The sequence below is a fragment of the Mytilus edulis genome, chromosome 7 (genome assembly GCF_963676685.1).
Source record: "Mytilus edulis chromosome 7, xbMytEdul2.2, whole genome shotgun sequence".
In the NCBI taxonomy this organism is placed as follows: domain Eukaryota; kingdom Metazoa; phylum Mollusca; class Bivalvia; order Mytilida; family Mytilidae; genus Mytilus; species Mytilus edulis.
Genome location: NC_092350.1, coordinates 41682314 through 41696142, shown reverse-complemented (window position 1 = coordinate 41696142; position 13829 = coordinate 41682314). Strand labels below are relative to the sequence as shown.

General features: G+C 30.3%; 1 protein-coding gene across 2 annotated transcripts in view; it reads left to right on the top strand.

Moving 5' to 3' along the window:
- The first annotated feature begins 11903 nt into the window (after positions 1-11903).
- The window catches only part of LOC139481491 (ephrin-B2-like), a 137303-nt gene continuing 135377 nt past the window's right edge, over positions 11904-13829 (top strand). Inside the window, exon 1 of one of the 2 annotated variants that reach the window (XM_071264862.1) lies at positions 11904-12257. In XM_071264862.1, the coding sequence (XP_071120963.1) occupies positions 12130-12257 (128 nt within the window). In that variant the 5' untranslated portion in view covers positions 11904-12129. The remainder of the gene's footprint in view (positions 12258-13829) is intronic. The other variant, XM_071264861.1, reaches the window with a different exon arrangement.

The window sequence follows — 13829 nt, the reverse complement described above, 5'->3', positions numbered from 1 at the left end:
AAGTTGAAGTCTGATCAATTTGAAACTTAGTACACATGTTCCCTATAATATGATCTTTCTAATATAAATGCAAAATTATATTTTTGACCCGAATTTCATGGTCCACTGAACATAGAAAATGATAGTTTGAATTTCAGGTTAAAGTTTTTGGTCAAGGGAGCTTTTGATGAAGTTGAAGTCCAATTAACTTGAAATTTCACGGTCCACTGAACATAGAAAATTATAGTGCTAGTTGGGCATCTGTGTACTGGACACATTATTGCATTGCATACATAAACATACTATTTCAGCTAAGGTAGTTAAAAGTCACCTATAAACGAGTAAACAGATGTAAAACAATACGTGTCCATCCAACAGGCTTTTTAAAAGGTTTTCTTGACCTTAACCTTATTTCCAATGTTCATCATCATGTATCAGCACTAAGATTTCATTAATTGATGGTATTTTCAGTTTGTTGCGTTATCTAATCTGGGTCTTTGTGATTGTCTACACTAATTTAAGATGGGACAAAATTCCGAATTAAAGGCATAATATAATCAACTGTTGTTAAATGCACTCATAGAAAGACAAGCTACAAGTTTTATCAATTATCACCATTACAATGCATTTACTTTGCACTAGAAATGTAAAGATAAATTAGTTTTGAAGTGTTGCCCAATATAAATTAATTAAGATAAGTGGAAGTTCCGAAGTTACTGAATAAATCCCAGTCCAACTGTGTTATTATATCTAATATGATTTCCCATTCAAATATATGCAAAGGGACAGAATTCAATCTCAATTAAAAACCAATTGTTCAGAGAACAATTGAAGGTCTTTCCACCAGTAAATATCTATTTTGATATTAAAATATTAAAAATCAGTCTAAAATGTCAGTTCCTATGGCTTTATGATGTATAGATATGAATTTTAAGCAAAGGTCTTAATCTAGAACGTCAAATTTACCTCTGACCTTGACCTCAATTTCAAGGTCACAAACTGAGGATCTCAAATCAAAAGACCCTAGGTCTCTAATATGTATGGTAAATAAGTTATATCACTTTACGCATAATTTTAGATATGATAGGGGCTAAAACTCCTGTTTATTGACTACGCACCCTTTCAACCAAAATTATTAAGTAACGACATGTCGCAACTAACAATTTAGTAAAAATAATTTGTTGATATCTTATAAGGTTAATGAAAATTAGTGAAAATAAGCCAAAATCAAAAATTTAGAATATGACCTTGACCTTTGGCCTTGACCTAATTTTCATTTTTTTAGACCAAGGATCTCTAAGCGAAAGACCCTAGGTCTCTCATATGTATGGTTAATAAGTTATATCACTTTACGCATAATTTTAGATGTGATAGGGGCTAAAACTCCCATTTATTGTTTACGCACCCTTTCAACCAAAATTATTATGTTACGACATGTCGCAACTAACAATTTAGTAAAAATAATTTGTCGATATCTTATAAGGTTACTGAAAATGAGTGAAAATAAGCCAAAATCAAAATTTAGAATATGACCTTGACCTAATTTTCATTTTTTTGGACCAAGGATCTCAAATCAAAAGACCCTAGGTCTCTATCACTTATGGTTTTCCAGTTTAAAATACATTTCAAAATTTCAAATACAAAAGGGGAACTAACTCTCATATGGAATCTCTATACGGCTTCGGTCAAAATGAAACAGAACATTCTAACGAGCAATTTGGTAAAATAAATTTGTCGTAATCTTTTACGGTTGCGAAGGAGAAGTGGCCACAAGAAAAACAGTGTTCGGGGAGATAACTCTTATATGGGAAAGTATTCAGTTAAGCAGAGTTGGTTTCAAAAGCGTATTACCTGTTCGATATCATATTCCAAATATCAAAGCGACATCTTGCGAAACAAAAAAACAGCGAAGGAAAAAAATTAGGCGGAAGAAAAAAAAAAAAATAATAATAATCAGAAGAAATCCAATAGGTCTTTCCACGGAAAAGTGGAAAGACCTAATTAAGAAAAAATATGAAGCTACTAATAAGATTATTACAAACGCAAGAGTCTTTTAAATCAAGCAAGTCTACCCCAAATGTTCACCCCTTAGCAGGAGACGCGTTTTACCACGTCGAGCTCATTTTTAGAGTTCATGAGATTCCCTCAGTTTTTGTTATGTGTCTTAATTTATATTGTCTTACAGCCGATTTTATTGAGTGTGAAGCCAAAGGTAATATCTTTGGATAGCTTGCTTGTTAGCTGAACCGTGAAGTCATTATAAGATCAGGTATAATACCCTCCTTTCGAAGAAGCCTAGTCCAACAGACAGAGATTGGTTATCTGCTGGACTAGTCTACTCTTAAAGGACAGTAGTTTACCTGAAATAACAATGACTCCACGGTTCAGCTAACAAATTAAGCAAGCTAAAAAAAGATATTACCTTTGGCTTTACACACAATGAAATCGGCTGTAATACATGTATGACATTTGAACATCAATGAAGTTACTATTGCCTAAAATTTCAAATATATATACCAGTTCTAACGACCTAATTTTTGAATCTCACGAAGAGTTTCTTCTCAGATATTTTAGCATTTTTGCCCCTTTGTTTTACTTATAGGAAAGGTTTTTTTTTACAGATACATTAACTTTAACTTTTAGAGATATATGTCTTATGCTGTTTTAAAACAAATTTAGCAAAAAGACGAAACAGCGAAAAGGCGAAAATTGTGTAGTTCCTGCTTAATTGATGTGAATTTCTCATACTTATTCAGATACAGCCTACCCCTGTGAAAGTTGAGCAAAATTGATACCTGTTCGATATTTCTCTTTTACATCATGGCCGGTACAAAAAAGTTGAATTATACCAAAGGAAAAACTTAACTCACAAGTCGAAAACAAACTGACAATATCACGACAAAACACGAAAGTACACAAAACACAACAGAGAGCAAATTGTAAGATGACATAAGAACATGTGAACCTGAAGATATTCAATGTAATCACTTAGATATGCGTACACAATAAATAATAAATAGAAATAGAATATTTTCAATATAACATTTAAAATCTCAATGTGTAGGATTTCTTCAACGCTTGAATAGTCCATTTCCAACAGAGTCTTTACTGATCTCTAATGATTAAATGTCTAAGATGAGGCACTTGTTACTGCGCACTACTGATGCTAATGCCTGATCATGTCTCGAACAACGATTGCGCTTGGCTTGTTTGATACAGAATGGTTCTTCATGTAAAGCTTTCATAACTAACTTGAGGATTTAAATAAGTTTGCACCTTTATTTGAAGAACTTGTAAAAGATCTCCAGCATTCGTTAGACTTTTATTATGTGTGGGATCAAGTTAATAAAGGTCTCGGTAATGATATCTTATATATTATAGGAGATATCTGATATAGTTTATATGATATCTCCTAAAGTTTATAAGATATCTCCTAAAATTTATAAGATATCTTATATAGTTTATAAGATTCTTTTATAGTTTATAAGATATCTTTTATAGTTTATAAGATATCTTATATAGTTTATAAGATATCTCATATAATTTATCAGATATCTTATATAATTGTCTTTATAATATATATCATAAACTATATAAGATATCTTAAAAACTATATGAGATATCTTATAAACTATACAAGATATTTTATATAAAAATTGTTTATAAGATATCTCATATACTTTATATATATCTTATAACCTTTAGAAGATATCTTATAAAGTATATAAGATATCATATAAACTTTATGAGATATCTTATATAACTTTAAAGATATCTCATATAACTTTAAAGATATCTCATATAACTATAAAGATATCTTATATAATATATGAGATATCTCATAAAAATGAAATTATATAAGATATCTTATATATTAAGGGAGATATCTTATATATTATAGGAGATATCTTGAAATTCGAATAAATAGTAAAACGGCTTGCCATACAATTAAGCTTATAGAAGAGTGGATCTTTGAATTGAGGTTCAAAATGCATGTGTATTGCTTCGGCAAGACGAGGGTGACGTGACAAGGGTTTAAGTATGAAGCTCAAATTGCACTGTATTTGAAGCTGAATATTTTAAAACAATATAATGTCTAGTCTGACAGGATTTAGAGTCGTAATCAAAACATTCACACCTATTCACTAGAAGAGGTTGTATGTTATACATTTCCATCAGTTCATAAGTTGATTGTAATGTTTTGTTATTGCAGATTAGGAATACACAGCCGTTTAATTCAAGTGGTAGAAAATTTGTCCAAACCGGTCAGTGCTGACATCATATTGCATATGCCATTGCACACATGTTGTCTTGTATGCAGCAACTATCATTGAAAGCAAGACACGTGTATACTAATCATGTGTCAGCTACCACGATGTTATCCTTTTGTTTTTCAATATAACATTTAAAAATTCTGACGGTAGATGCGGTAGAAAAATCCATTACTCATACAAAGATGACAATTGGTTCCAAATATTCATCTTGCATTATATGCATGTGTTTAGATGCTGTAAGCAATAGGGGACTATTTCAACTAAAGTAGTTAAAAATCAACTATGATTTTGTAAGTATGTAAAACAGTACATGTCCATCCAACTGGCTTTTCGATATGGTTCCTTGGCCTTCACCTCATTTCCTTGGTTCATTTTTTGTCAGCACTAAGATTTCATTACAGCTGATTCCATCGAGTGTGGAAGCAAAAGTAGTATCATTGGTTGGCTTATAAAAAAGAAGATGTGGTATGCTTGCCAATGAGACAACTGTCCACAAGAGCCCAAAATGACGCTTGCTTGCTAGCTGAACTGTGAAATCATTATTAAGTATGGTAAACCATCCTCCATTAAGAGAAGACTAGTCCGACAGATAACAAATCTATCTGTCTGTAGGACTAGGCTACTTCGACAGGAGGGTAGTATACCTTACCTAATAATGACTTCACGGTTCAGCTAACAAGCAAGCTAACCAAATATATTACCTATGTTTACACACTCAATGGAATCGGCTGTAATAGATGGTAATTTCAGTTCTTGCGATAGCTAATCTGGCTCTATGTCAACACTAATTTAAGATTGAACAAAATTCCGAATTAAAGGCATTATATAATCAACTGTTATTAAATGCACTCGCAGAATTACCACCATTATAATGCATTTACTTTGATGCATTTTATTTAATTTAAATGTAAAGATAAATTAGTTTTGAAGTGTTGCCTTATATAAATTAATTAAAATACATTTGTAAGTGAACTTACTGCATGAATAAATCCCAGTCCAACTGTGCTCTTATATCTAATATAATTTCCCATTCAAATATATGCAAAGGGACAAAATGCAATCTCAATTATAAAAAAAAATATATATGAAGCTACCATGATCATTATACTTTCCCCGAATTACAAACGTCTGATAGTTTATAAGAAATTCAAACGAAAGGTCAAGTAAGTCTCTCCTAATTGTTCATCCCCCTTCGCAGGAGACGCGTTTACCATGTCTCGTTCATTTTTAAAGTTCATGAGATTCCCTCAGTTTTATTTACAATTTAAAATAGACTTATAAGCATAAGCATACACAAATCATGAGAGATTGGTTACTAAAATTGAGAATGGAAATGGGGAATGTGTCAAAGAGACAACAACCCGACCAAATAAAAAACAACAGCAGAGGGTCACCAACAGGTCTTCAATGTAGCGAGAAATTCCCGCACCCGGAGGCGTCCTTCAGCTGGCCCCTAAACAAATATATACTAGTCCAGTGATAATGAACGCCATACTAATTTCCAAATTGTACACAAGAAACTAAAATTAAAATAATACAAGACTAACAAAGGCCAGAGGCTCCTGACTTGGGACAGGCGCAAAAATGCGGCGGGGTTAACCATGTTTGTGAGATCTCAACCCTCCCCCTATACCTCTAACCAATGTAGAAAAGTAAACGCATAACAATACGCACATTAAAATTCAGTTCAAGAGAAGTCCGAGTCTGATGTCAGAAGATGTAACCAAAGAAAATAAACAAAATGACAATAATACATAAATAACAACAGACTACTAGCATGCAGTTAACTGACATGCCAGCTCCAGACTTCAATTAAACTGACTGAAAGATTATGATTTCATGTTAGGGGTTTAGTATCATACCATCATAACATATATGAGAAGAACATAACCTGTGTCATGCCAACAACTGTTTTAGAATAAATGTGTTTAGTTACACTATATTAACCAACATTGATGTTTTCATACATTTTACTTTGAGATATATGTTTTATGCTGTTTTCGAACAAACTAAGAAAAAATACGAAACAGCGAAAAGGCGAAAATTGTGTAGTTCCTGCTGAATTGATGTGAATTTCTCATAACTATTCAGATACAGCCTATCCCCTGTGAAAGTTGAGCAAAATTGATACCTGTTCGATATTTATCTTTTCCATACAAAATAGGTGAATTATACCAAAGGAAAACCTAACTCACAAGTCGAAAACAAACTGACAATATCACGACAAAACACGAAAGTACACAAAACACAACAGAGAGCAAATTGGAAGATGACCATATAAGAACATGCAAATGAACCTGAAGATATTCAATGTAATCACTTAGATATGCGTACACAATAAATAATAAATAGAAATAGAATATTTTCAATATAACATTTAAATTTGAATGTTGAAAAAAAGTTTGCGGTCTTCTTAAATGATAATTTCCGTTTTTGTATTTCTATGAGTAGTTGCTTGGGGGCCTTTTTATGAAGGAAATTAGAAACTGTAAAATTGTACAATGACACATAAGATATTTTGTAATGAAGTTTATTAGGATATAATTACATGTTAATTATTTTCGCTTCACCTTTCTATAGTGCATTCAACTCGTATTTTATTTTAAGTTACCACATAAGGGTCATTTGTAACAGTTAGCATACTTCACCCTCCTTTGTGTTATTTTCGTGCCAAGTAAGTTGTTACACAAAGTAACACATGTTTTCTGAGGTTCAGGTTTTGTTTAGTCTGTGCCGGGTTATAAAGTGACAAAAATGCTCTCGTAACAGAGGCAGAATATCCATAGACCACACACTAAACATGAAAACAAATTAAAAATTAAAACTAAACAAACATCGATAAATAAGTTAGGCACGAAATATGCAACATATTCGTCGTCAGTAAGATCAAGAAATGATTTCTTACAAGAAAAGATTATATCACCATTAATCTAAAACATCAAAAATTACTAATCGAAGTATAAATTGTCAGAAGAAAAAAACAGAACATAAAGTTGGTAAATTTACATCCAAACTTAACAGAAGTAGAGATATTAGTCGATATCTTTAATTGAAATACTCAACCACTTTTATAAAATTGCCTGTTTATTTGATGGGGACATGCTGTCATGAAATTGAAGATCCTTCCTTTTCTACGTACTATTAGTTCCCATGGCCAATGGATAAAAAATTTTGAAAAATTATTTCAACTGGATCCTAACGTATTAAAGGCTATGGAATATGTTTCCCGACATGAATGGATCTATGGTATGCATAATTGTTTATAACAATTTTTTTAGGGGAACTGATGTTAGGTCCAAAATGTTTGATGTCTGTACAACAACTTAACTAACTTTTTGTTGGGGTTCGTGTTTCTTAGTATTTAGTGTTCTTTGTTGTGTTTTGTGTACCGTTGTTTGCTGTTGGTCTTTTCCTTTTTCTCGACTTAATAGTTTAAGAGCAACACGACGGGTGCAACATGTGGAGCAGGATCTGCTTACCCTTCCGGAGCACGTGAGATTACCCCCAGTTTTTTTGTGGGATTCGTGTAGCTAAGTCTTTAGTTTTCAATGTTGTGTCGTGTGTTACCTATTAGTTGTCTGTTTGTCTCTTTCCTTTTTAGCCATGGAGTTGTCAGTTTATTTCGATCTATGAGTTTGAATGTCCCTCTGGTATTTTTCGCCTCTCTTTTAAATGTCCCTTTGGTTTTTATAGTAGTGACTAATTTAATTTGGTCTTTATTCAGACCAAGGATTTGTATAGTACTATACAAATCCTTGTTCAGACGGAGTGTTAAGTTAGTATTTGTTCAAATAGGAACATGCTATAACCAAGATTTTATTATCCTTCAAGTGATTATTACAGATAATAAATTCATATTTCAATCAAAGTATGACACATTAAAAACACAAAATACAAACATCTTATATTTGACAATTCATAGATAAGTCCATGTTCGGCGGTAAACATGGGATTCGTGTGCATTCCACTGGATTTAAGTCATAAACCCGAAACCAAATGCAAACTGCATAACGTGATGTAAGTTGGATTGTCAGATGGTGAAATTACCCTCTTAGATTCATGATTAATTTTCAAGCAATATTAAAAGTTGTTCTTTTGTTTGTATAGAACTATCGACATTTGTAAATATATCTTAAAACACCTCTTCAATAAATTTCTGAGGAATATCTTCGTATCCTTGTATGAGTCAAAGTCAATCATTTTTTGGCCATCTTATTTAAACAAAGATAGAGATAAGAAACCCATAAAAACAATACATTGTACAACAAACGATATGATAAAGCGTTTCTTTCCGAAGGGGCAATTCAAAATAATTTTCAGACAGAAATTTCGGTTTATTATTGATGTAATTGTGGCATGGATGGAAACACCATCTATAGCTATAGATTAGAATTACTATATGTATTCTTTCTAATAAAACTTACAAGTCTTTCTAGTTGGAATTACTAGTTTTTCAATAAAAATTACTAATCTTTCTAGTCAAAATTACTAGTCTTTGTATAAAAATTCATGTCTTTCTAGTTTCAAATTACTATATGTTCTCTCTAGTTAAAACTACTAGTCTCTCTAGTTAAAATTACTTGTCTTTCGAGTAAAAAATACTATTTGTCTAGTAAAAATTACTATTTTGCTAGATAAAATAACTATTTTACTAGTCTAAATTAATAGTTTTTTCTAGCTAACAAATGACTATATATATATTCGTTTCAGTTAAAACTACCCGTCTTTCTTGTTAAAACTACTAGTCTTTTTGTAAAAATCCGTTAAGCATCCAACAATCATCAATCTTGTAAGAGTTACTACGTATTCTTTCAGGTTAAAATTTCTACATATTCTCTCAAATTAGTTATACTAGTCTTTCTTGTCACAGTTACTAGTTTTTCCAGTAAAAATACCAGTCTTTCTTGTTAGAACTACTAGTTTTTCTAGTACAAATTACTAGTCTATTTAGCTTAAATCACTAGTCTATCTAGTTAAAATTACTAGTCTTCTTAGTAAAGATGTCAAGTATTTCTAGTTAACTACACTTATAACAAAATATATATTTATTTAAAATTACAATATATTCTTTCTAGTTAAAATTACTAGTCTTTCTAGTTGGAATTACTAGTCTTTCTAGTGAAAATTACTATATGTTCTCTCTAGTTAAAACTACTAGTCTTTCTAGTAAAAATTACTATTTTAGTGGTAAAAATTACTATTTTAATGGTAAACATTACTATTTTACTAGTTAAAATTACTATTTTGCTCGTCTAAATTAATAGTTTTTCTACAAATGACTATACATATTCGTTTCAGTTAAGACTACCAGTCTTTCTTGATAAAACTACTTGTCTTTCTTGTAAAAATCCGTTAAGCATCCAACAATCAATCAAACTTGTAAAAGTTACTACGTATTCTTTCAGGTTAAAATTTCTACATATTCTCTCAAATTAGTAATACTATTATTTCTTGTCAAAGTTACTTGTTTTTCCAGTAAAAATACCAGTCTTTCTTGTTTGAACTTCTTGTTTTTCTAATAAAAATTACTAGTCTATCTAGTTAAAAAGTTAGAATAACTAGTCTATCTAGTTAAAATAACTTGTCTTTATAGTAAACATAACTAGTCTTTTTAGTAAAAATTTCAAGTCTTTCTATTTAAAACTATATATATTCTTTCAATTAACAATTACAAGTCTTTCTAGTTTAAAATTTCAATATATTCTTTCTAGTAAAAATTACGAGTCTTTCTAGTTTAAAATTATTATATATTCTTTCTAGTAAAAATAACTAGTCTTTCTAGTTGAAATTACTAGTTTTTTCAGTTGGAATTATTAGTTTTTCTAGTAAAAATTACTAATCTTTCCAGTTAAAATTACTAGTCTTTCTAGTAAAAATCCGATAAGCAACCAACAATCAATCAATCTTGTAAAAATTACTACAGATTCTCTCCAGTTAGTAATACTATTCTTTCTAGTCAAAAATACTAGTTTTTCCTGTAAAAGATACCATTCTTTCTAGTTAGAGTAACTAGTCTTTCTAGTAAAAATTTCACTCTTTCTAGTTTAAAATTACTGTACTTTGTTTCTATTTAAATTACTAGTCTTTTTAGCAATAGTTACTAGTTTTTCAAGTTACCATTAATACATATTTCTTTCTAGTAAAAAGTACTAGTCAGTCTTTGTTGTATGTTTTACTAAATGGTTGGTAATCAGTTTACTAACCAGCAAAGAATTTCTTTAAGTGTGTAAAATTATTAATTGAAAAAAGTTTTTTTTTCATTTATATTATCAATTTATATTTGAATAAAGACACATGTAGGTAAGAAGAGCACAGTTGGTTCCCTTAGGAATATACACGGTCTGTTGAAAAAAACATCTGTCAAACTTATTAAATGAGTAAAAATCAATTAAGCATCCTATCAATTAAGCATCCTATCAAATTGACAGTTCTTACCACTTATTTTACACAGAGCCTTTTCTTGCAATGTAGTATTTTATCCATTATCTGGAAACAGGATATTTCCACGATCTACGTTGGCAATTTTCACGAAACAAAGGATTGACTGGTTCTTTTACTCTGTTTTAGATTAGTGACAAGGAGCCTATGTGTAAAAAGTGCAGAGCATTTTAAAATTTGGGATCATCTTTACTCTTTACAATGGAATGTATTTTATCCCTCTCTGTTTTATTTTTCTTGGTCGAAAGCAGTTACCTTACTGTCTCAATGGAAGCTTTGACATTGTTATGTATCCGTTTAATTATTTAGCTATGCAGGCTTTGTTTATATGTGTTGACAATATAATCAGTCAAGAAAAACCAAATACAACAATAATATTATATATAAAGACCCGCGGGCAAAGTAGCATATCTAAATTGCGTTTATTCAAGGTTGAAAACTTCATAAACGCTCGAATTCTGTATGTTATAACATCTCATAAAGTAGGGGTTGCTATACCAGAAAACTATATATTCAGTTTTGACCGATATTGTTCCTAAATTGTGATATTTTCCAGTCTGAGCGTGTACGTATTCCCCCTTTTAATCCAGCAAAAGCTGTCTCGGAGACAGGCATGTTATAATATTTATATTCATCGTTGGTTTGTCAGATGGGTGGTAAGTAAGTTAGTTCGAGTATAGGCGTAAGCATTTTAACTTTGGCACATTTCATCCCAAATTAAAGATTTTCGTAGTAATTATAAAAATCCTTGGTATACTAAACAAATGCCAAATGATAAATTTTGGAACCCCAACATAAAAGTGATTTGATGTAATGTTTAACTCGACTATGACAGGAAACATTACCAATTTAGTTAGATGTTAACTTTTGTTTTATTAGATTGAACAACATGCTTTCCGACTAGAAAAGATTAAACAAACATTAACAAGACAAGACATTGTAAACCCTGTCTTCTTTGTAAAAATTGCTTTTGGTAAAATATATTTTCTTTTTTCAAGGAGGAATCTAGTTTGTAGACTTTGTGAAGTAATTAAATTTACTACACGCACAAAAAAATGACACATTTGTGTAAGACATAAGTGGACTAATAGACTTAACGCAAGGTGTATTATAATATTCATTAAAAGTTATTCAGCTATGAAGTCAGTCATTGGAATGCATTGTTAAATAACCAATAGCATATGATATATTTAAAGAACTTGACAGGTGAAAAACTCCAAGAGTTGCCTCCCATAGAGAGGTATATTCCCACGTGATATACTGGTAAAACATTTGAGTGACAGCAAGAAAGATGAGATCTGAAAGATGGGGATAAAAAATATCAATAAGTTTGGAATTACGTGAAAATATGAGTTGACAGTGACCCAAAGAAGAAATTAAGTGTATATATTAGCTGTTTGTGAAGTTTGGAGAATTTATTTAACCTGTTTCATTCAAAATGTCGTGGAAATTAACAAACGTATATTCTGTGATAGTGGCAACTGGAATATTTCTTATGTTTCAAAAGGTGCACTCGAATCAAAGAGTCCAAACATATTATCTATACTGGAACCAAACAAACTCTCTGTGAGTACTTGATTTTTATATTTTGATATATGATCTTTATTCGAAATAGAAAGTAATGGTTATGTATTTACTTGTCTACTTCTATTCTGCTGTATATATTTTGCATGTACCTTAACATTTTAAAGTAAAAACATAGCTAGATGTCACATATTTTGAAAATAAAAGACAGATTTTAAAATGGCTTAATGCATGCAAGGTGTGCCATTTATATTTTTATTTATGTCAGTTCTACTAAAATGTTGAAAGCTTTAGTTTATATTAAATGGTAGTTTACCTTGGTTTTGATAGAGATAAAATCTGTATTATTCAGATGAATAAACAGAAAACATAAAACTATTATCAACTAAAAAGTTTTGAATTTCTTATACTTTTAAAAAATCTTGGCTTTCACATTGACTTTGATTTCAAAATCTGAAAATTTAGAATAAATTAACATATTCAAATTTATTTCATATCATAATTATATTAAATTGTTAATTAAATTAAATTGTTAGTTAAATTAAATTGAATTGTTAATTGGAATTTTTAATAAAACAATTTTAAAAAGGTGCGTGTAAAAAATATCTCTGAATTAAATTTATTATTATTTATGGATATTAATCATATTCTTATATAACCTTTAAAAGGTGTTAAAATATTTCAATTTACCATTTTATGAATTGGACACAATTATTTGTAATTATTCATCATTTGAAATTATGGAGCAAAATCAAGTGAATTTATTGGCTATAATCCAGTTATGTAATATAAAATAGATTAATTATTTAGTAAGAATTAAATTGTTTACCAATCTGGAATCATTTGTTTACCTTAAGCTGATTTTAGATGTCTGGAAAATGTTTTGTAATTAAGATAAAAGAAAATTACAGAAAAACTTCAGGAAATTGCCACTTTATACATTGTTCTGTGGTGTTTTCTGTTTCTTTGAAAAAAGTTCCCACAGAATGCAGCGTATTATTGATCATTTCTAAAAATATATTATATATGATTATTATGATTGCTGCGCTGACATTTGGCAGATACAAGTCAAAACACTTTGTCATAGTTCAATGTGCCACAACCCTGTAGTGAAGTTAATTTCAAACAAAACAATGCTGTACTAGACACTGCTGGGTGTTAAAAGTTAATTTTCATGTTTTAATGGACAATTATTGATATAATACATGGTCAAATGTGTCAAACATATGCTTATCGCTGCTGCATGTTCATTTTTTTGAGTACTGTTATTTGTCTGTTTGTCTTTTTCTTTTTTAGCTATGGTGTTGTCACTTTATTTTTGATTTATGAAGTTTGAATGTACCTCTGGTATCTTTTCCCCCTCTTTTAGATCATGACTAAAAAAATGCTTCGTTGGTGCAGCAAAGTTTGATATATGGGACAAAATGGATATTAAGAGGGTAGAAATACGATATGTGTAACAAATATCGTCAGTGCAGCTAAGTTGGATGCTGTGTGATCTAATAATATAAGGGACAGTTAATAATTCACAAAATTTGAATTAAGCAGGGTAGAAATAAGATATATGTGTTAACAAATGTATAAGCATGTTTGGTAGATCAAATACCTGTAATT